The following is a 21489-nucleotide window of genomic DNA, read 5'->3' as shown; positions in this document are numbered from 1 at the left end:
ACCTTGGGCTGGTGATGGGGGGCTCGAGTGAGGGTAACGGGGCTTCAGGGGTGCAGAGGGAAAGTTGCGAGGGTTTGAAGGGTGGCAGTGCTGGGAAAGGCACTGAAGGCTGTGCTAACAATAATAAGAATAAACAACAACAATAACAATAATAATAGAAAACACAGGCCCCCTGGGCTGGTGATGGGGGCTCGAGTGAGGGTAACGAGGGGCTTTGGGGGTGCAGAGGGAAAGTTATGAGGGTTCGAAGGGGGGCAGCGCTGGGGAAGGCACTGAAGGCTGTGCTAACGATAATAATAACAATAACAGCAACAATAACAACAATAATAAGCACAGGCCCCCTGGGCTGGTGATGGGGGGGCTCGAGTGAGGGTAACGAGGGGGCATCGGGAGTGCGGAGGGAGCGTTCCGGGGGTCTGAGTGGGGCGACGCTGGGGGCTGCGCTAACGGTAACAGCAACAAGGACAGGGGCGGCCGCGACCCCCTCCGGAGCGCCCAACCCGCCGGCGCGGGGCCCCGAGCCCCCCCGTTCCGCGGCGGGGGGGCGGGCAGAGGAGGGCGGCGTCCGCCGTGTCCCCTCCCGTCCCCGCCGCGTCCCCTCCCCTGCTCGCTCCGCCCGGGGCCCCGGCGGGGAGCGGCTCCCGGCCCCGCCGCATCCCGCCGCAGCGGAAGCCGCACCGCGGGGCCGGCCCGGCGCAGCCCCCGGGCTCAGCCCGCCCCGCCGGGGCCCTGCTTGGGATCTCCCCCGCCGCCGCCATGAACCCGCTCTTCGGCCCCAACCTCTTCCTGCTGCCGCAGGAGCAGCAGGGGCTGCCGGGCCCCGAGCCCCCCGCCGCCCGCCCCGCCGAGCCCCTCGGGGGCGAGCTGGCCGCGCCGCCGCCCGCCGGCCCCTTCCCCGCGCCGCCCGCCGCCATGGCGCTCCGCAACGACCTGGGCTCCAACATCAGCGTCCTCAAGACGCTGAACCTGCGGTTCCGCTGCTTCCTGGCCAAGGTGCACGAGCTGGAGCGGCGCAACCGGCAGCTGGAGAAGCAGCTGCAGCAGGCGCTGGAGGAGGGGGGCGGCCGGGGCCGCGGACCCCCGCGCCGGGACCAGGCAGTGCAGACCGGCTTCGTGGGGCCCATCCGGACCCTGGGGCTGGGGCTGGGGCTGGGGCCGGCCCGGGCGCTGGGCTCCCCCGGGCAGCCGCCCCCCACCTTCCCCACCGCCTCCCGCTTCATGCCCGGCACCATCTGGTCCTTCTCGCAAGCCCGACGGCTGGGCCCGGGGCCGGAGACCACCCTGGTGCAGGGCCCGGGGGTCTCCTGGGTCCACCCGGACGGGGTGGGCGTGCAGATCGACACCATCACCCCCGAGATCCGGGCCCTCTACAACGTGCTGGCCAAGGTGAAGCGGGAGCGCGACGAGTACAAGCGGAGGTGAGGAGGGACAGGGGGGAGTAGGGGTCCGGGCTGCAGCCCCCCAGGGACCCCCCAGGGTGGCTGCGGGGCCCGCTGAGCAGGGGGGGCAGCCCTGGCCTGGCTGCCCGGGAGCGGGGGGGCTCCAGCTGGCGGGGGGTGGGTCCCACAAGGCAAAAATCCCGGGCCCCTCAACGCGTTTGGCTGCGCCGGGGTCTCCTTGCTGGCCTCCTGGTGTTTGAACCCTCCCGGGATGCTCGCTGAGGGTTTTTCCGTCTTACCGACGTGGCGTGACAGACTGGGAAGGCCTTTCTAAGCAGGGAAGGAAATAACATGACTCCAGGAGCTGGTGCTTTAAACGGGAGGGGATCTGGAAACACTTGGCGAAGGAGGAGCAGCAGGAAAGTAGGTGAGGAAGGTGAATGTGCAGCAAGCGTGTTTGGGTTGGGAAAGGCTGCTGGGAGGAGGAGGAGGAGGATGGTGAGGAGGAGGGCTCCCTGGGTCCGTTGGAAGGTGCCCAGAAGCCCCTCCGCAGAGCAGCCAGCTGCCCCGGCCCTTTCCCTCCCCACTGCCTTCCCAGCAGCGAGTGGTGTGGAAGCACCCTGCTCCTCGGGGGCTTTGGGAGCACCCTGCTCCTCGGGGGCTTTGGGAGCACCCTGCTCCTCGGGGGCTTTCCTGCCGACCCAAAATAGCTGCGGCTTGGCATGTGCCTGGGAGAAGGGCGAAGCAGCATACAGGGCTGATCTCTCGGCCCGTTCTTTGCCGTGCGGGGCAGCCGCAGCTCCCGCATCGCACCGGCGGCACTTTTGGTTCAGGCCAGTTCCCGAGGTCGCTCTCGGCTCCGCACGTAGGATGAGATCAGGCAGGGGCTGGCATCGCTGGGTCATGGCGCCGGGCAGTGTGTGGCCAGTGCTGGGGACTGATGCCACTCAAGCAACTGATTTTTATCTTTTTTTTTGTTGTTTTTTTTTTTCCCCAGAAGTCACTTTATGGTGCTTTAGAAGGAATTAGAAAGTCAGTGATTATGTGCCCAAACGAGCAAAAGTGTGCTCTACCCACAGGAGCCGTGCCGCTAACCTGCACTCTGCAGCTGCGGGCTCTGGTGCCGAGATCCGAGGCTGGGGATCCAGGATGACCCTTACGGGTTTGGCTTTATAAGGCTGTGGCTGAGCACGCTTGCCGGTTGGATGCTCCGAAGGCACCAAGCAAGGCAGGCGGAAAGGAAGAGCTGGCACCTCTCCTTTCCCACCTATCGCTGCCCGTACCTAAGGCCTTTTATCATTAAGCCAGGCGTTGGGCTCCGGCTCCTTCTGCGGGCGGGCGGCTCTCCTTACTTCGTGTTTTCACCTCGGGTTTGTCGGTGCTGCTGAAACTTTGGGAGAAAGGAGGGCATTCCGGGGTGGTCTCGCTCTGGCAAGTGGGCTTTGGGGCAGGCTGGGGGGCGATGGAGGTAGCAGGGACGCTGGGGAGGTGGGGGGGGCACCACAAGCCACTGCGGGCCAATGTTGGTGGTGGGATCTATTTTTGGACTGTGTTACCAGGAGCTGGGGGAAAGCAGACCCCACCCCCAGACCCTTTCCAGCACCGGGAACTCTGACGGGTACAGCCGGATCCCAAACAGGGGAATGGGACAGGAGGATCCCATTTCCACACCCTTCCCCATGCTAAGGGCTGACATCCCCCGGGCGCAGAGAGCTCCCTGCCGCGCTGGGCTCTGATCTGCTGTGGGGACGGTGTCATCCATTTGCCACCTGCCTGGAGGCCAAGGGAAGAGACCGTGTTAACATGGGACTTCTCGGTTCCTTGGCCGTGGCTTGAGCTCATGCTTGCTTCAGGGCAGCGTTGCCACCGTGCAGCCCACGGCACTCGGAGCGGTGCAGCAGGAGCTTCTCTCTGGATATACAGGGCCTGAAATTCAAGTCTGGAATCTAGGAGGGGTGTGGGGGCAATAGGGAGGGATGAGAGGAGCCACAGCAGCCGGAGAGGGGCTCGCAAGATCTGCGTTTGAAGGAGCAGGCTGAGGCTAGGTGGCCTGGAGAGGGGCAGAAGGTGCCTGCAGGTGTCATACAGACCCACCAAGCATGGGGGAACTGAGTCTCACCAGGTTAGTGCTGTCTGCTGTACCTGTATTCCCAAGTAGTTTTTATCTTGGATGCTGCAAGGACGTGCTAGAGGTGTGGGATGTGTAGTGTTACGGCACAGTGTGCGTTAGAATCGCAGAATGGGTTGGAAGGGACCTTTAAGGACCATCTAGTCCAACCCCCGCTGTGTGCTTTCGCTAGATCAGGTTGCTCAAAGCCCTGACCTTGGACACTTCCAGGGATGGGGCATCCACAACTTCTCGGGGCAACCTGCTCCAGTGTCTCGCCACTGTCATCATAAAAAAGTTCTTCCTTATCTCTGATCTACGTGTACCTACCCTCTTCCAGTTTCAAACCGCTGTCCCTTGCCCTGGCACTACAGGCCACAGTAAATTGCCTCTCCGTCTTTCTTATAAGCCCCCTTTATGTATCGAGAGGCCACAAGAAGGTCTGTTATTGCGATTGCCCTGCGAGGGGGTGCAGCTGGCTGCAGAGCCCTCGCATTTAAGGTAAAAACAGTTTGTAGATGTTTGTAAAAACAGTTGGAAGATGGCAAGAGAGGCACGCGCGCAGCTTCGTGCCCCAAGCGGCCCAAAGGCTGCCCCACAGCATCTGCGGGCCGTGCAGCACCGGCTGCGGCGCCCCGGTGCTTCTTGCAGCGAACAGGGTTTTTTAAAGATGTGCATGGCTGGTTGTTTTGCTCACCAACCTTCTGGGGGGGGCAGGCGGTGGGGATGGCGCTGCATCTTGCTGCCTTCCCAGCTTTGGGAGGGCTGGCAAGGAGGCGGCTGGGTCTGTCTGCTGCTGGGACCCTCCTGCCCTGGCGTTCTGCCTCTGTTCCAGCCGTTGGGCAGGTTGCTGCCGTGTGGCGGTGCGGGAGGGACCCCGGTGGTGTGGGGCAGCCGTGGGTCCAGCTGGCAGCGCCCGCCGGCCGTGCAGGGCCGGGGGTGCCGCGCCGCAGGCAGGTTATTATTAGGAGTGGTGCATTGCAGGAGGGAGCAGGGAAGGAGCCAGGCAGGAGGTGAGCGGGAGAGAGGTTCCTGCGGATTCATCACTCGCAGGGCCAATTGCTGTTCCTCCTGCCTTTAAATCGGTTTTTATCTGATCTGCGCTCTCTCCCTTAGTCTTGGCGTGAAGCGGGTTCTGCCCGGGGTCTGCAGCTGTGCCTTACGTCCCCAGTGAGTCCGGGCTTGAGAGACACCCGGAGGGAGGCAGGGACCAAAAAAGAGGCAGCACCATGCTGAGGAAGATGCTGAAATATTTTTCTGATGTTGGAAGGCGTTTTTCTCCCTGGGGAGGGAGGCCTTGGTTGAACAGTTCCCGTATAAGGGCAATTCTACCTTTTAACTTTCTCATTCCCTCTCTCTTTGTCTCCCTCTTCTCCCAGAGGGACGGGAACCCCCTTTGACTCCCTGTAGCTGCGGTGTGGAGCTCACTCCAGCACGAGCACTGCACGCTCTGTCCTTGCTTGAGTAAGGAGCAGCGTTGCCAGCCTTAAGAGCTTAGAAATTCTTAAGCCAGGACTCTCCCACGCCGGGAGATTGTCCTGATACCCTGAGATAACCCTGAGAGGGCTTTTCACATGCTATCTGGTCCCCTAGACCTTAGGATTTCTTTTTCAAACTTGGTGGGAGTAAGGGAGAGGAGATGTTTCTTCAGGTCCTCCTGCAGGGTGGCAGTGCCTGTCTCTGCGTTTGCAAGCGCTAAACAGAAACGGGAGCTGGCTGCACCAGGCAGGGCCCACTCCGCTTGCTTTCCTGGAGAAATCCCGCTTTCTCAGAGAAATCTGGCTCTCCCAGCAGAGCCGGGTGAGGAAGCAGCAGCCCTGCCCCGTGCCGCACCGCGGTGTGTGCCAGCCCGGCTGCTGGACGTGACGGCCATGTAGCGAAGCGCAGCACGGCCGGCTGGCCTCCCGACAGACCGTGGGCCAGGCCAGCACCGCAGCATGGCCCAAGATGATGATCTCATGCAGTGAAATATAATATAATTGCTCGGCGATGCGCCTTTGTGTGGCGCGGCTGGGCACCTTTGCGGCTCAGCCTCTGGCAAAGCTGCGGAGCCTAATACAGCGCCCACCAGCCACCCTGGCGTAACTGGGAGAATCCGTCCCGCTTCCTTGTAGGGTGAAGCAACCTTCTTTAATCCAATGTGTTACGCGGCAGTATGGCCAAGGAGGCTCGTGCCACTGGCCGGGCGCCGTGCTGGGGCGCAGGGCAGCCTCTGCACCGCTGCGGGCTGAAGAGCAGCCCTTCGCGTCCGCGCACGTCACGGCCCCTCGCGCCACGGCTCAGCGTCGCTTCAGGTTTTGTGCTTCTGCACAGCCCGGACTGCAGCGCTGCAGAGGCACAAATGTGGTCGTAAATACGATGCTGATGGGGCAGCTCTGCAAGATCTGCAAGCCCTGTCCTGAGCCTTGGAGCTGAGCCTAGCGTGGCCTGAGGGCAAGGGGCTCGGGGGCAGGTGGAGGGGCTGGGGGGCTGCATCGGGGCGTAGCCACCAGCCCCAGCGTGGCAGGCTATGCAGTGCCACTGCCATGCAGAGCCCGTGGTTGGTGTCCCCAGCTCCCCCCGCGGTGAGCAGGGACGGCGGAGAGCCTGGTGGGGCAGGGCTCGTGGCTGGGGGCGCTGCCAGGCTCGGCAGCTGCTGGGCGTCTGGAAGCAAGCAGTGATGCATTCCTGGGCACGTTCTCCTTCCCGCCCCGGTGCCGTCATCACCCCCTCTTGGATAGCTTTGGAGTGAGCAGCTGCTGCTCCCTCCTCTCCCTTTGGCAGCCGGCAAGGCCGGCGGGATCTGAGCGGCGTGTTTGTCTCCCTAGATGGGAAGAGGAGTACACGGTTCGTGTCCAGCTTCAGGACCGCGTAACCGAGCTGCAGGAGGTGAGCATCACCATCCCCCCCTTCCCCTGCAGCCCCGCTGCCCTGCGCTGACGCTGATTTGCGCATCTCCCTCTGCCCGGGGCAGGAAGCCCAGGAGGCTGAAGCCTGCCAGGAGGAGCTGGCCATGAAGGTGGAGCAGCTCAAGGCAGAGCTTGTTGTCTTCAAGGGACTGATGAGCAATGTGAGTCCCTGACCCCTCTCCGACCTGGCAGCGGTGTCCTGCCCGAGCAGTGGGGCTGCGTAGAAAACCAGTTCCTTGGTGGGACATGTCATGGCGGTCTGGGGCAGGGTTGGCCCAGGGTGCAGTGAGCAGAGCAGGGGTGTGGATGCAGTCCTGCAGCATGGGGTGGTGGGGAACCTGGGGGCTCTGATTGCCCCTCTGATTTATCCCCCTCCTGTGGCGTCGTGGGTTCAGAACATCACGGAGCTGGACACCAAGATCCAGGAGAAGGCCATGAAGGTGGACATGGACATCTGCCGGCGCATCGACATCACTGCCAAGCTGTGCGATGTGGCGCAGCAGCGGAACTGCGAGGACATGATCAAGATGTTTCAGGTGAGGAGCACCTGCTGCTGCTCCACACTTGGCCGCTGGCTCTGGGGAGGAGAGTTCCTGAAGGAGGTAGAAGAGACAACACCATCCCCCCTGCTAGGGGAGACGCTTAGTCACCCTCACCCTTGCTCTGTGCAGTCCCTCGCTCTCTGTCTCTCTCTGGAGGACCAGGTGAAAGGGCATGGAGAGGAGGTGGAAAGCTCCAGATGTTGCTTTGGGCATCAAGAGTCCCCTCAACCTCTCACTGACCTGTTGTGTCGGGCCCTGGGACCCCGCAGTTGGTAGGGGAGCAGCTGCAGGAGGGAGATGAGTTACTCGAGTGTCTGTCTCTAACTCCATCTCTCTCCTTCCCCTTCCCCTCTCCGTCATCTTCTCTCTGTCTCTCTTCTCTTCTCTGTCTCTTTTTCTCTTTCTGGATGTCGCTGCCTTTCTGTCTCGCTCTCTTTGTCCCTACAGAAGCAATTGGTTAGTTCCATTCAGTTGGGAAAGAGTACAAATTTTAAGCTTTCTGTAAATCAGGTCAAACTGTAAATATTGACATATTTCACTTTTTTCAGACTCTTGTCTCTTTTTTCCTGTTTCTGTCACTGCTGTGTTTCCCTGTCTCTGGACTGGGGTGGTGGGCGATTTGAGTTTTTCTGCAGTAAAACCACGTTGTTTTTTCTCATCAGATTCATAGACACCATCTTCAGTTGCTTAGTTTTAATTTTAGAAAATGCTAAACCCATGTTTTTTATCCATTGCACCATCTTTAACCTGACCATAATGAGCCCATCTCTCTCTCTCTCTCCCTCTCTCTCGCTTTCCTTCCTTTCTCTCTGTCTCTCTCTCTCTCTCTCCCCCCTGCCTTTCTGTCCCTCTGCCATCCCTTTCCCCTCCATCTCCTCCCAACTACCTGCTCCTGACCTCGGACCCGGCCTTGTTTCTGTAGTCTCTGCACTTGTCTCCCGTTAAGGTCCCAGCCTCGGTGGGGCGGAAGCGGGAGCGCAAGCAGGTCAGCGACGAAGACACCTCGCTGTCGGAGAGCGACGCCTCCCGAAAACCTGAAGAGGAGGAGGAGGACGAGACCACGGCCATGAGTATCAATGAGGAAATGCAGAGGATGCTGAACCAGCTGTGAGTGCGGCCGCTCCGCACCGCCGCTGCCGGCGTCGAGCCAGGCTCTGGCACCCGGCTCCCCGCTGGCGCCTGGGATGGGGAGGGGGGGGGGGCTGCAGCTCCTCTTTCCCAGGGGAGGGTGAGGTGGGGGTGCAGCTGCGGGGTATGTACACCCCCCGCTCTGCGGCACGGGGGGACTGACCTCCCCGGAGACCTGAGCCCACCCGTGCCGTGGGTGGGAGTGGGTCCAGCGCCCGTTCCTCTTGCCCCCTGCTCCTGCTTTTGGGGGGTCCCTGCCTGGGTTTGCCAGGGCTCCTGAACATGAAGGCAGCCCCTTCCCCACCAGCTGCTGGGTCTGAGCACATGTGAGCCCACCCTGGCCAGATCCCCCAGAGCCGCAGCCCTGCCTGTGAGCAGGGGCAAGACTTCTGGTGCTGCCGCGGCCCCCTGCCCGCTGGGGTTGTCCTGACACGCTGTTCCCTTGTCCCCAGGAGGGAATATGACTTTGAGGATGACTGTGACAGCCTTACGTGGGAGGAGACAGAAGAAACACTGCTGCTCTGGGAGGACTTCTCCGGATACGCCATTGCAGCCGCAGAGGTGCAGGGGGAGGTAACGGTGGTGTCAGGTCCGCTCTGGGATCCAGCCGTGGGTTGGGACACTCCGTCCTGCCTGCCACTGGGAAGATGCTCCCTCAAAGACCAGACTTCAGCACCTCCAGCCCTTGCAGGCCTGTGCAGATGCTTCCATCTTCTCCACAGGAATACGTTACTGCATCCTTGTGAAGGTCTTGTTAGACAGACTGGGGACCTGTAGCCTGAAAGATGTGCTGAGGGCATCACATCTCCTCTGGGATGATGGAGAAGACCTCCTCTGGCTGGGCTGGTCTCTGGGGGTCCCTTGCTCAGGCTCTGCAGCCCACCTGCCTGCTGCACAGCAGCACTGCCCAAACAGTGTCCTTTGTGGCCAAAGCCCTCGCCAGCTGCAGCTTTGACCCTCAGCAGTTCCCTGGGGATGTGTCGTGCTTGGGGATGGACTGTGCCTGTCAAAGCTTCTGTGCGTTGCTGAGCTTGTCCTGGGCTGATGTGCTCAGTGCCCAGTCCTGGGTCTCTCCGCCCTTGTTGGCAGGACTGACTTGTGCCTTACTTATACTACACGGCTTCTGTTTCTTCCTCTTTTTACCCAGTGCTGCCAGTTCTTTCTCTAATTTCTCTTATCGTGTGCCTTTGGTTCCTCATCTTTGGTGCCTCCCTGCCTCTAAACATGCCATCTGCTCTTCTCAACAGCAGGACGACAGCCTGGAGAAGGTGATTAAGGACACGGAGTCGCTGTTCAAGAGCCGTGAGAAGGAGTACCAGGAAACCATCGACCAAATAGAGGTGGGAGGAGAGGGAAGCGGGTCCGACGTGGCACAGAAGGGGGTGAAATGGGGAACCTGCGGGAGGGAGGCACCGTGCTGGAGCAGGGGGGTGGTGACAGGGGGGTGGCCGCCTCGGGGCTGGCCGTGCTCTGTACCCATCTCTGCACCATTTCCCTCGTGCAGCTGGAGCTGGCCACAGCCAAGAACGACATGAACCGGCACTTGCACGAGTACATGGAAATGTGCAGCATGAAGCGAGGCTTGGACGTGCAGATGGAGACTTGCCGGCGGCTCATCACCCAGTCTGGGGACAGGTGAGCTTCGGCAGGAGGCCCGGGGTGGCGTGCGCTGGGCAAGGAGCGGAGCCGCAGGGAGCGGGAGCTGAAGGTGGGATGGATCATGGCCCTGCCCTGCCTGGCTGGGGTGGGGGGGCAGTTCCCAGAGGCAGCTGGGCTCTCCTGGTGACCAGCCTCCACGCCGCACACAGGAGGAGGCGGGTTTGATTGGTGGAGCTCAACACCCCTGACGGAGAGAGGAGCTGCCATTGCGTAGGGACTCCAGGCTGGGGACCTCTGGGCTGGGCTTCCACCCATCCTCAGCCCCGCATGCCTGGGCAGGGTCCTGCTCTGGGCGTCTCCCCTGGTGCTGCTCCATCCCTGGACCTCTCAGCTGGTGTTCTCTGGGACACCCTCCCCAGCCCCCAAGGATTTCCGTGGATCCCAGGGCAGCGAGAGGGGCACTTGAGCTTCTCTCCTCTTTGCCGCGCTGAACCCGGTCCTTCCACTCACCCTGTGCAGTGCTGTGACCGCTGCCCTTTGCTCTTCTCAGCAGAAAGTCTCCTGCCTTCACCCCAGCCTCCAACAGCGAGTCGGCCCTCAACGAGGAGAGCGAGGAGTCTGACCGTGACCCTCCCAGCGACGCTTCCATCAGATAATGAGGGGAAGCCCCGCTCCCTTGGACCCCCTTCCTGGCACGGGGCTGCCTGAGCCACACCTAAGAGAGACTTGGGGACGTGGAGCTGCTGGTAAACATCTGTCACCCAGGCTCACTCCCGTTTTTGGGTGCTTGGCAGATCCCACCCCCCTACACCACCAGATACCTTGCAAGTGGGAATAGCTAGATAGAGCTGAGGGTCCCTGCCTGGGCCGCTCAGCCTCCAGCCCCTTCTCTGTTCCCTTCCCCTGCTTTGGTTAAACTGCGGTTCGGGCAGGGAGGCTCCAAACCTGCCACGGCAGCGTTCTCCAGGACTGTCCCCCAGCCCCCCCCAGGCTCACCTCCTCCAGCCTCCGTCCTGGAACTCTTGGCCTGCCCCCTGCCCTCCCCGTGCCACGCGGAGCCGACCGAGAGCTGTACCTCCCTGCAAACTGGACCTGACACTGGTGCCAACTGGACTGAGCCCTGGGCTCTCTCTGTCCTTGCTGCTGGCCCGGCACCTGGCTGGTCCCCATGCCACACCGGGGCAGCCTGACCCCCGCCCCCCCCCCCCGCCTTGCCCAGGGCAGGGGCTGAGTCCCGCTCACTGTGCCCTTGCTCTGCCGCATGCTGGCACTGCGCTCGCGTCTGTGCTGCGGGGGCCAAGGGGTCATTAAACGGGACAGGTTCCTTTTCTACAGCTTCGCTGGGTGTGGGCTCTCCCTGTGCTGCCGCAGGCATCGCACGGCTTGAGGCAGGGGGTGCCCTCCACCGGACCCCCAAGCCCACAATGGGGGCCTCCCATGGGACACTCCCGTCCCCTGGGGACGTGATGGGTGGGACAATGGTGGGAGATCCCTGTTCTGGGATCCACTGGCCCTCGACAGGCTGTGTGTGGTGTCGGTGCTGCATGGGCTGGCTTGTTCTTAACCTGGAGCATCGTTGGTGCTGAGGAATCGGAAACAAAGCGACGTGGCTCGCGACTTGTGGGCCATCCCCTCCCAGCGCCTGGTCTCCTCTGCTGCACCAGGACATCCCAGAGCATCTTCTCGCCTGCTCTCAGCCCCACAGCCAACCTTGCCGTAACCACAGCGGGGGTTCCCCCATCCCCCTGTCCCAGCGTTTGCCTGCTGGCTGTCACCGGTGCTGCTGCAGCGATGGGAGGCTGGCGGGAGGCTGGCGGGGCGAGAAGCCTGCCCAGGGGCAGTGTTTGCAGAGGCAGCTGCTGAGCAGCAGACCCTGGCAGCACAGCCAAGCAGGTGATGCTCCAGAGAAAAATGCTTCTCGCAAAAGATTCTGGAGGGAAGAGAAAGTAGATTGCAGTAGAGTTTTTCGGATCATCTCTAAGATTAGGTAAGGTAGATAGAACAGGGGCCGGGGATGCAACAGCTTATCTGTGTTGGTAGGTTTGTTTTGGGTCGCTAATGCTGCCATGCACCGGAGCTGCGAGCGCACCCGTGCCCCATGGTGCAGAGGGTCCGCATTTGGGGGGGGGGGGGTGTGTGCCGCCCGTGCCTGCAGAAGCGTGCACTGGCGTGTTGGCGGGGGCCAGGCTGGCCGGTTGGTGCAGGGGGAGGCGAGGCCGTGCGCACGGTAGGAGAAAGCAGCCGGGAAAGCTCAGGGCCGGGGCACAGCCGGGGCTTGGCTGCTGGGCCATGGCAGCTCCTCGGGTGATGCTCTGGGTGGCTGGGCTCCGATGGGCGAGCACGGGCTTTGCTTGGCAGAGGGGAGCCAGGGGGCACCCCCGGGGGGGCAGAGCAGGGGGACAGCAGAGTGTGCTCCCGGCCTGGCCGGTGCGTGCCTCCGTGCCTGCCATGAGACAGGGCTCTCCCCTGGAGTGCCTGTTGCAGTTTCTTTCCCTCCTGCCTTTTTGGTTTTCTTCCTAAAAGAGCTAAAGCCTGAGGAAATATTTTAATCTGGGCTTTTTCTTTCAAGTGATGTTGCCTCACACTCCAGCAGATCAGGGATCACTTTCTGCCCTGCCTGAAGGCTCCTCTGGTTTGTGCAAACCCCCTTTTCCATGCGTGTCTTTGTGGCATTTGCTGCTCTTTCTCTGCTGCAGAGATCTCTGAGTGGCTGGCTAAGTCCGGCTTCCCCCATGAATAATCCATGACGTGTACCTTGGCCTCTTGGAGCTGCTTTGGAAACCCACAGGACTGCAGAGCATCTGCCCTGAGAGGTTTCCAGCGTGAAGCACAGAAGGACCAACCGCTCTGCCCCGGCAGCAGCTGGTGCTGCCAGACACCCACGTGCCAGGACACGTGGGGACCCCAGTCCCACGCTGACGTTGTTTGCAGTGAAACTGAGATCTCCCTGCCCACGTGTGCAAGGTGCTGCTCTCTGGTGAGCCTCATCACCAGCAGTAGGCTCTGTTCCCCCACCGGTGGGACGGCCCCCAGGGTCTCACTGGCAGGACACACAATGCCGATCCTTTGCCTCAGCAATTCCTCAGTGTGGGACGCACAGCCCAGGGTTAGCCCATCTGCCCTGCACCTGCCTGTCCATCAGTGGTGACCCCAGGTCTTTGATGCTGGATAGGAGGAGGCATGAACCTTCCCTTTGCTTAACCCTTCCCTGTGCACTTCCATCCGTTCTTTGGGGAGCATCTAGCCTGCTTTTCTCCACCATGAGCCCTGCTGGGAACTGTGGTGTCTCGGTGCTGTGCAGCTTCTTGTGCCCCTGGCTCCATTCACTGTCCAGGATACCTCCTGGCCGTGTCTGCTCAGGAAGCAACGTCAGAAGAAATTGTCTAGCAAAGACCCAGGTCTTGGCTGCTTGAGCTTTCTGCACATCTGCTGGTCTGTGTTCATCTCACTGGGAACAATCGTATCCTGATCACCCTCAGACCCCAGCCCATTTAAAAAAATCTTTGTTTGGCCTAAGCATTCTGAAAGACTTGCTTTCAGGGCAGCTTGGCCATGGATGGAGTGGGCCTTCTACTCTTGACCAAGATGATGAGTTGGTGAAACGAGCTTTGGCAGAGTGGGTCAGTTGTGCTTCCCAGCAGCCCGTGCTCACCTGTGAGCATGTCGCAGCCAAGTCTGGTATGGTCCTTGGTGCGCCAGAGCGAACCATGGCAGGCAGGGGAGAGAGTCCTGTCTCACTTGGTGTCTGTGCATTAATGTCAAAGTTCCTTACCCAAGTACGGTCCAAGCACGGATGTGTCTTACTGCATGGAGTCCCATGGCAGGATGCATCTGGGTGGTCCCTCATCCATCTCGGGACTGTGGCTGCTGTCTGCTGACCTCCACAAACGTTTGTCCAAGACCATCCTTTTAGGATCATGTCTCTCTGGCTTGGCAGTGAGGTCCTCCCATGGGATATGTAGGTGGGCTGGTTCAGCCTCCCCACCCTGCAGCAATCTGTGTTGTTGGAGACTGACCTGGACAATCTGGAAATGTGCTGGTCATCGCTCTGGCTTCTCCCTGCCCAGCATCTGGGCTGTTGTGTCTAGGTGAGGGCAGGCACAGCTTTTAGACCAGCAGTGGGGCTGGCACAAAACCCATCCCTTGAGGCAAGAGCTGTCCCTGAGTGGGACAGACCCACTCCATGAGGCACTGAGGGATGTGATCAGCCTTTGAGCTGTGCTGCGAGATGTGGTTCCCTGCCGTGGCCGCTGTGCCCCATGCTCCCAGCGCTGAGATCAGCCTCTGGGCAAGGGCTGTCAAGAGACAGTGCCAGGGGCTTTGCAGAAGCGAGCCCTGGCTCCCTGCTGAACGCTGCTGTGGCACGCAGAGTGGCTCCCCTGCCCCTTCCCTAGTGATGTTCCCTAGGAGTCACCTCATCCTCCAAGACCCCGTCTGGCAAGGCAGCTCTCAGACCAGCCCACTGTGGTTCTTGATGGAAACTCCCAGACCTTCTGACGGAGAGGCCGGGGAGCATCGCCCTCTTCACACCTTGCCGCATGGGGTGGGATGCTCTTACTGGCTCTAGAAGTAACCACGACGTAGCCCAGATCTTCCCTGTGTTCAGCAAGCCTGCACCCTCCCTTCTCTCGTTCCTGGATCCTGTCCAGTTTAGATTGTATCTCGGAGCCGAAAGAGCCCAACTTGTCGGCCCGTTCAGCTGAGGTGCTGTATTCCCACCCAGCACCCTTCTGCTGGAAGGAAGGTTCTGCTGGGGCACCTGTCCCACATGGCTTTCCGTGAGTCAGCTCTTCCCCGTTCCAGGAGGCCTTAGATGGACCTAAACATTACTCTGACAGCCTTTGCTGGAGCAACTTTTGATTCCCTGATAACCTGTTTATTATTCCGTTTATCTTGTTTCTTAGCCAAGAGGTAGGAGAGATCAAAGCTGCGTAGGAAGCTGGTCTCATTTCTGGATTTGAGTTGAGGGATTTGCTTTCCTAAGCCTCGTACCTCTGCTAGAAAAGCTTCGTTAGTTCTTGAGAAGGTCATTGCTCGTTATGGCTGTCGCTTCTCGGGTACCTGCGGCACAGCGTCTCAGAACTTGCACATGATGATCAAGTGCGTCAAACACTCTGGTTATGGTTACAGGTAAGAAACCCTTTGAGAGGAGAGGTCACAATTAATGCAGGACATGGCAGAGTGCTGCCTCCCTGGAGGTGCGCCTGGATGATGCATGGACAGGCTCCTGGAAACGTCTGCCAAGCCCCTACACATGGCGATTAGTGCTGGAGTGACTGTGAGACAGCACCAAGACTAGATGGGCTGCCGACAGCTTTAGGGATGCCCAGTCAGCACTGGGAATCTTCCAGTGGTTGTATGAGACTGTGAGAGGTGTTTTAGGAATCTTCTACGTGCTTGGGCCACTTTCTGCCGGGATGGGAACAAGGAGAGGATGCTGTCGGTCTTCTGCCCAAAAAGGGTATGGATTTCACAGCTTGGGGAGCAGCTGTGAGAGCTGGGAAGGTGCTAAGGGAACACTAAGGAAAAGGAGCTCAAGGGGCCACCAAAAGGCACCCCAATCAAGCTGAAGCAGTACGGCGAGGGATGGGAAGGGGCAGCGTTATCAGCTTGGACAGCAGACTGTGCCTGGTCAGGGGGCAAGAGCCAGTACAAATCCTCAGGGTAGGAAGAAACGTGGTTAATGGATATTTTTAACACCCACAGCCTTGTCGCAGAACTAGCTCACCAGTCCAACCCCTCGGGTAGCGGTGGGACAGGCGAGAGCAGTTGTGACTGGGGGCTGCAAGCTGCGCTAAAGATCACGTTCCCTCTAGAGCTAACAGCAAAGCGACGTGCTCTGATGCGCAATTTCATGAAGGCATCCAAGGGTCTTTTGTATCCCCAAATCACAAAGCACAGGGATTTGCTTTAAGTACCTCTGTGCTTTGTGCAAAAAGGAAAATTATGTTGTGGTGGGAGACTTTGGCTGAGGGTGCCGAAGGATCTGCTGTGCCGGGAGAGTTTCTGATCCATGTAGAAATGGTGGCATCGGCGTGTCCACGGGTGGCAACGGCCTTCTGTGTCCTTGCAACAGACGAAGGTTGGGATGGGATGGATGGGTGCCTAAAGGTGGGGGATCAGCTGAGATACACGTCAGGACACCACCCAGGACAGATGCCATAACAGATAACAGCTTGGTGTTATGTAGCCTTTTCTCACCATGAAATTGTTCAGGGGAAGTGTTAAAAAAGTACGATTCAAAGTGGGAAACCTTGGGAAAGAGGAGAGTTTTTCCAGTCATCCAAAAAGCTGTGATTTAGTACGGATGAGAAGATAGCTTTCAGTAAACTGCTTCCTTGAATAAGTGGCCATGTGACACTAGTACTTAGAATAACTAATAAAAATAATAATAAAGCCTGACCCTAATTAATAAAAACCCTTGCAACAACTCCAACAGCTGTGGGTGAGGGAAAAGGAATAGAAGGACAACAGAAAAATTCAGCTGTATAAAAATGGTCTTCAGCTACTCACACCACCTCAAGAAAAAAATAATAGCTAGATGGCTGAGGACACTAACAGGTTGTTCTTGTTCTATTTAAAGAAAAATCAATTCTAGCAGTAATATAAGCCTTTTTGCTTGACTGGAATTGGGGGAAAAAAATGATCCAAATGCAGCAAAAAAAGAGAAGTACTCACCAGATATGCTTGTTCTGTATCGGGAAAGAGCAGAATGTGGTCAGAGGGGGGTGACGAAGCACTGTCCAGGCCACGAGCAATTAAGGAGGATCCTTGACAGGATCTTTTCAGAATCAACACTTTGGCATTTCCAGGCGAGGGGACCCAGGGCGCGCTGAGGCAGGGAGGTGCTGGGGCGCGCACGAAGCCTGAAGCTGCCTGGGGAGACAGAGCAAGTGATGCTGGGGGGGCAAAGCACAGCGCAGTCGCCCGCAGACAGTGCTCGGCCAAGCTCCCTGGCCTCAGCGGTGCTGGAAAAGCGTTGGCTGCTGGGATCCAGGGTTTGCTGATGTCAATTTTCAGATGCGCTGGGGAGGGCACATAAAAAAATGGGGTGGAGGGGTGAGCGGGTGACGTCAGTGACTAATCTGACAGGCCACGTAGGGACACCAATGAGAAACCATGGAGAGGGGAGGAGGATGGGAATCACGGAGCAACGGGAAAAAATCCGCACAGACTTATAGAGGGACGAGACAAATGGACAGATGAAACCTTTTTATATGTAGAAAGGATAGAGGCTCCCAAAAGGAGTAAATACCTCAGCCAAACATGCCAAGGAGGCATTAAGATATATTTTTAAATAGAGTCAAAATGTCAGTTCTGTTGCCATACATATTTAAGCTAGCAATGGGTGCATCTAAGAGTACGAAATAGTGACTAACCATCTCCGGGACGGCAGGAGGGCTGGGAAGACTCGGTGAGCAGGGCTCGCAGGCAGCCTTGGGTGAGTGCCCAGCTGGGTGCTGAAACCGAGGGCAGCCCTAAATGTCTTTTATCCCCATGTGACATTGCTGTGCTTTGTCCTCCTTCGCATCACAAGTTGGAGTAGATGGAGCAAAGACTCCTGACTGTGGTTCCAGGCTGGAGAAAAATGTTTTGAATGTGAAAAGTGTAGTAGGTTTACTCCTTTTTAAGAAAAAAAAAAAAAAAAAAAAAAAAAGCGAGTAAGCATTTTTGGCCATTGCCTAATGTCACTTTGTATTGCTGGTCTGGATGGCAGTTTTAGGCTGAGAAAGGTGTACTAGGGGTCAGAGGAGGCGTACTAGGGGTCTGAGGAGATGGGGAAGCTGGAGGCCATTCAGTGAGCGTTCCGCGTGTCTGCTTGAGGTCCAGCACGTAAACCTGTGCCTAACCTGGTAGCTAAAAAGCTGGAGATTACAAGCCACCTTTTTTTTTAAAATTGTCCCAGGACTCAGAGCAAGGCCAATTAAGGTTGCTCACTTGTTTGGTGAAGAGCTGGGCAACATTACCAGGGGCTTTGAGCTCTGCCATGTCAGAGTTGTGCGTGTCCCCTCCCACGCATTAATTCTCATTTAGCACCCTTGAATTGCACCCACCGTTTCAATAACCCAGCCACTTGGTCACAAGGTCCCCCCGCCCCTTTCCACAGGCCAATGCAGTGCCAAGCATCCCGCATCATCATTTTGCGTAACGAACAAACTTTGTGCCCCATGCTCCAAGGTGCTGGATGGGAACGACCCTAGGGCAGATGTCCCCAGGCGCTTGGCCGCTTGCACCCTCTCTCAGCCACCACCAGCCTCCCCACTGGTTTTTCAGCCCGCAGAGGGTGGTCTTCCCTGTCCTGGGGCAGTTCAGGGGCTTGGAAAAGTTTTGCCAGTCTGCTTTTGGCTAAACCTGGTTGCTTTTCATTGGGGGGGGGGGTGTGTGTGTGTGATGGTTCCTTACTGCCAGCACAGGTACCTGCTCAACCTTTTGGTGCTGAGCCCACCCGAGCGAACCCAGCACCGAGCGAACCCAGCACCAAGGGGTCACTGCTCCTCACGGCACAGATGCCATCTCAGGTCCCGGCACTTCAGTTCGCAACCATGGCTCTGTCCCGTCACCGCTGAGGAAAATCTCCGGGAATACCCCGAAGCTCCTCTGATGGCAAAACATCGGCTTGACCTCCCTGCCCCAGCCCCAGCCTCCCTGCCGGCTCCCACACCGTCTTACTGCCGTTGGGCAGCTTCTTGTCTCAGTCTGCCTTTTTCTTTCTTTTTTTTTTAAGGCTCTTCCATTTAATTTGCTACTAGTTATGAGTTTTTCTTCTATTTTCATTTGACTACAGCTTCAGGGTTTTGATGGCTGCCTTTTCAAATCTTACGCAGTGAAGTATAACCCAGTACTGCCGTTCCTTCTAGGAACGTTTGAGAAGAACTCCCACCAGAAGATGACATTCCTATAGTAAGATAATACACGGAGGTAAGTTAGCCGCCCTGTAGTAGGCAATTACCTTCAGCTCAGAAGAGTGAGTAACAGGATTTGTTTCAGCAGTGCTGTGCACCATTGCCTGAGGGCAGGCAGCTCAGGTTTTGATGAAATGCCCTCATTCTGTGAGTACTGCCCTACCGAGCTCGTCAGCCCAGAGGCTGCGATTTGTGACTGACATCTGTTACAAAGGAGTTTAGAACATTATGGGTTAAAATGCTTGTCTTATACAACTTCGGTGCACCTTGTGTCATCGCCTTTCCTAGCAGAGCTGTATCTCCTCTGCCTTGCACAGATCCGTTGATTGCTTTGCTCAAAGACTCATTGCCTTCAGAAGCAGACAGTATGGTTTCAATGTCCCAAGACTTTTTTTTTTTTTTTACTGTGCTTATTATGCAGTCACCATTTCATTACACTTCGGTGTGATTTCTTGTTTTTTTCCCAAGCAAGCTTAATGAGTTCCCTCATCTGCTCAAGATGATTTTAACTGCATGGCATCTTCCTTCATGCTCAAGCTTCATGCTGACGTCTTGAGAAGTGGGTGGCGTGAGGACAGCTAGCCATTTCCTGGGGGAGTAATGCATGTGTGGTAGTGCAGGCAAATGCCAATGGAGTATGAAATAATTTCTCTAAAACACTCAAAGTTGTCATAAAAGGGAATTTTCCTGCCACACCACTGCTAGTTACCATACTGCAGCAACACTTGACATTATCTTAAAAAAGCAAGCAAAAGTTGCAGCTCACCACCCATAGGAAGGGACAGGCGCCCGTCAGCATCGTCCCCTGGCTGGCCGGGGAGCTCGCGCTGGCGCAGCCCTTGCAGGGGGCTGGACGTAGCTGGGGCATCCCTGTCCCACCGTGGCCCAGGCAGGGAGCCCTGGTGCCTGGCAGAGCCCTGCCTCGGGCCCGAGCCGTGTCTTTCTCTTTCTGCACCTTCCCCTTGCAAGGCACCCATACACTGGGACGGATTCCAGCTTACTGCAGCTGCTCTTGGAGCTGCTGTCCTGGCCCAGCAGCACCATCACTTCGAGCTGCTCTGCTGGACAAGAGCCTCTCTGTATCCAAGTGCCTGGCTTCCCTCCCAAGGATTCCTACTGGTTTTCCCTAGAAATGCTTTCAGATCAAACCCGGAGCTCCCCTACTTAGGGGAAAACTCTTCTCCAGGGAGGGAAGCAGCTGCCACAGCAGATCTCCCATTTTTGTCCCAATGCCACTCACAGTCATGTCAATTTTGCAAATTGGGAAAAAAAAACACAAACCAAAACAAGAAAAACCCCTAAAAACGAAAAAAAAAACCAAAACCCCACCCCAAAATAAAGCAAAAAAAACCCCACCAAACAAAAAATATTTTTAGGACAGGGTGGCAGCTCTTGGCCAGGCTGGCCACTGAGCTAGCTTTTCCATCTGTCCGGAGGGGACTTGCTGTGGTGCCATCTGCAGGCACAGTGTCTGGATACAAAATGAGGATTTAGGGGAAGAGCTGTGCTTTTTTGGGAGCTTATTATATGTGAGGGAGGAAACCAAGCTCTCCAGGCAGTCCAAAGGCTGCACAACTTGTTTGCCACACTCGCTCTCCCCGTTTCCATACCAGAGCAACTGTGTTCTAAGTACTGTGATTCCTGGCTTGCCTCGCCTAGATAGCTGGATAATTTTCCTAAGAATTTCAAGCAGGATTGTAAACCAGTTGAAATACTATTTTAAAACACAGTCAATCTTTATTTGAGATATTGCCAGCAATGGTTAGCCTGAAAGCACATACTCTTCCTCACCCCCACCCCCAAGGTTGTATGAATTTGCTCATTCCCACAGCAGTTTGATCTCGGGCTGGACAGGACTCCTCCTAAAGAACAAGGGCTCCTTGCTCCAGGTGCATTTTCAGGCAGCCTTACTGCACTCACAAAACACGAGGCTTTTTAGAGGAAAAAGGTGGCTTGTTGAAATGTTCCCACTTTAAACCCAGTTCAAAATATCTTTGTTTTACATGGGGAAATGGACATCCCCCCCCACCCCAACAAGGTGTTTCAGCAGCCTCGCTGCACTTCTAGATTGCCAAGCCCCATGCACGCACACAGCACGCCCACGACAGCCATCCAAAGCACCCAAGGGCAGGATGGGACCAACCCGAGGCTCATTTGTAAGCCTGACAAGCCTGCAGGCTACACCTCTCCCCAGCAGACACCCAGCCCCACAGGAGGGCTGCCCAGTTAGCCCCAGCATCGGGCAGCTCCCATTTAATGCCAGGTCCCTGAAGCTGTTTGCAGGGCCACAGGTGAGGGAACCCCAGGTACTGCTGCCATCCCAGGGACGGCAAGCTGCTCGCAGCCCCAGCTCCCATCCAGAGGCTGGTTATTCAACCTTTTTCTCTTTGCAAAGCAACTTTGAGTCATTGCCCTCTAGTCCAGTAAACATTGAATTTCTATGCAGCCCGGCTGCTGGAGATAAGCGGCTCCAAGAAGCTCCGTCCAACATACCTTGATCCTGGGAGCTTAAGTCCTTGCTCCAGATCAGGCTCTAAAGCAGCTGGGGATCCCAGACAACAGCTCCAACCCTGCCTGCAAAGGAGAGAACACCACATCACCCCTGAGACAGTAAACTGAGCTGCTAAAAATGGAGAGCCACCTGATTCTGTGCAGTGCATTGCTCATCTACCCTGGTGCTCATAGGTCGCGGGAGGCTTGGCCCCGGCCCCGCAGCGTTCCTGCTTCCCGGAGGGAACACAGCCTCTAGCAGAGGGCTGACACTCACCTTGCAGAGATTTGCTGCTCAGGAGCTTAACTGCAACTGCCCGTTCCTATGCATAGAATTAAGCCAGAATTAAGGCTAGCCACCACCATAGTAACACCAGCCTCCGACACGTCCGGAGGCAGCCATTTCCTCTAGGACAAGCCGATTTCATTTGAAGAGGTAAAATGCAAATGAAA

At 57.5% G+C, this 21489-nt stretch overlaps 1 protein-coding gene and 1 long non-coding RNA gene across 9 annotated transcripts; one reads left to right on the top strand and one right to left on the bottom strand.

Moving 5' to 3' along the window:
* Positions 1-646: 646 nt before the first annotated feature.
* On the top strand, positions 647-10980 carry IFFO1 (intermediate filament family orphan 1). 8 transcript variants are annotated; one of them, XM_037390084.1, is made up of 9 exons: positions 647-1418; positions 6294-6354; positions 6440-6535; positions 6770-6910; positions 7863-8023; positions 8497-8617; positions 9295-9384; positions 9549-9679; positions 10194-10980. In XM_037390084.1, the coding sequence occupies exons 1-9, from the start codon at positions 757-759 to the stop codon at positions 10297-10299; spliced, it is 1569 nt and encodes a 522-aa protein (XP_037245981.1). In that variant the 5' UTR covers positions 647-756; the 3' UTR covers positions 10300-10980. The 8 variants fall into 8 exon arrangements, with proteins under 8 accessions (XP_037245981.1, XP_037245977.1, XP_037245976.1 ...); XM_037390080.1 differs by having other exon boundaries at positions 7839-8023; positions 8497-8605; XM_037390079.1 differs by having other exon boundaries at positions 7839-8023; positions 8497-8605; positions 9292-9384.
* Positions 10981-11180: 200 nt separating this feature from the next.
* LOC119149130 lies at positions 11181-21208 on the bottom strand. The gene is made up of 3 exons (XR_005104578.1): positions 21040-21208; positions 16322-17221; positions 11181-15748 (listed from the first exon to the last, which is right to left on the bottom strand). It is a non-coding gene; the product is annotated as an uncharacterized LOC119149130 (long non-coding RNA).
* Positions 21209-21489: the final 281 nt, after the last annotated feature.

Source organism: Falco rusticolus, chromosome 5, assembly GCF_015220075.1.
Source record: "Falco rusticolus isolate bFalRus1 chromosome 5, bFalRus1.pri, whole genome shotgun sequence".
NCBI classification, from domain to species: Eukaryota; Metazoa; Chordata; class Aves; order Falconiformes; family Falconidae; genus Falco; species Falco rusticolus.
This window is presented reverse-complemented; position numbering and strand designations above follow the sequence as displayed.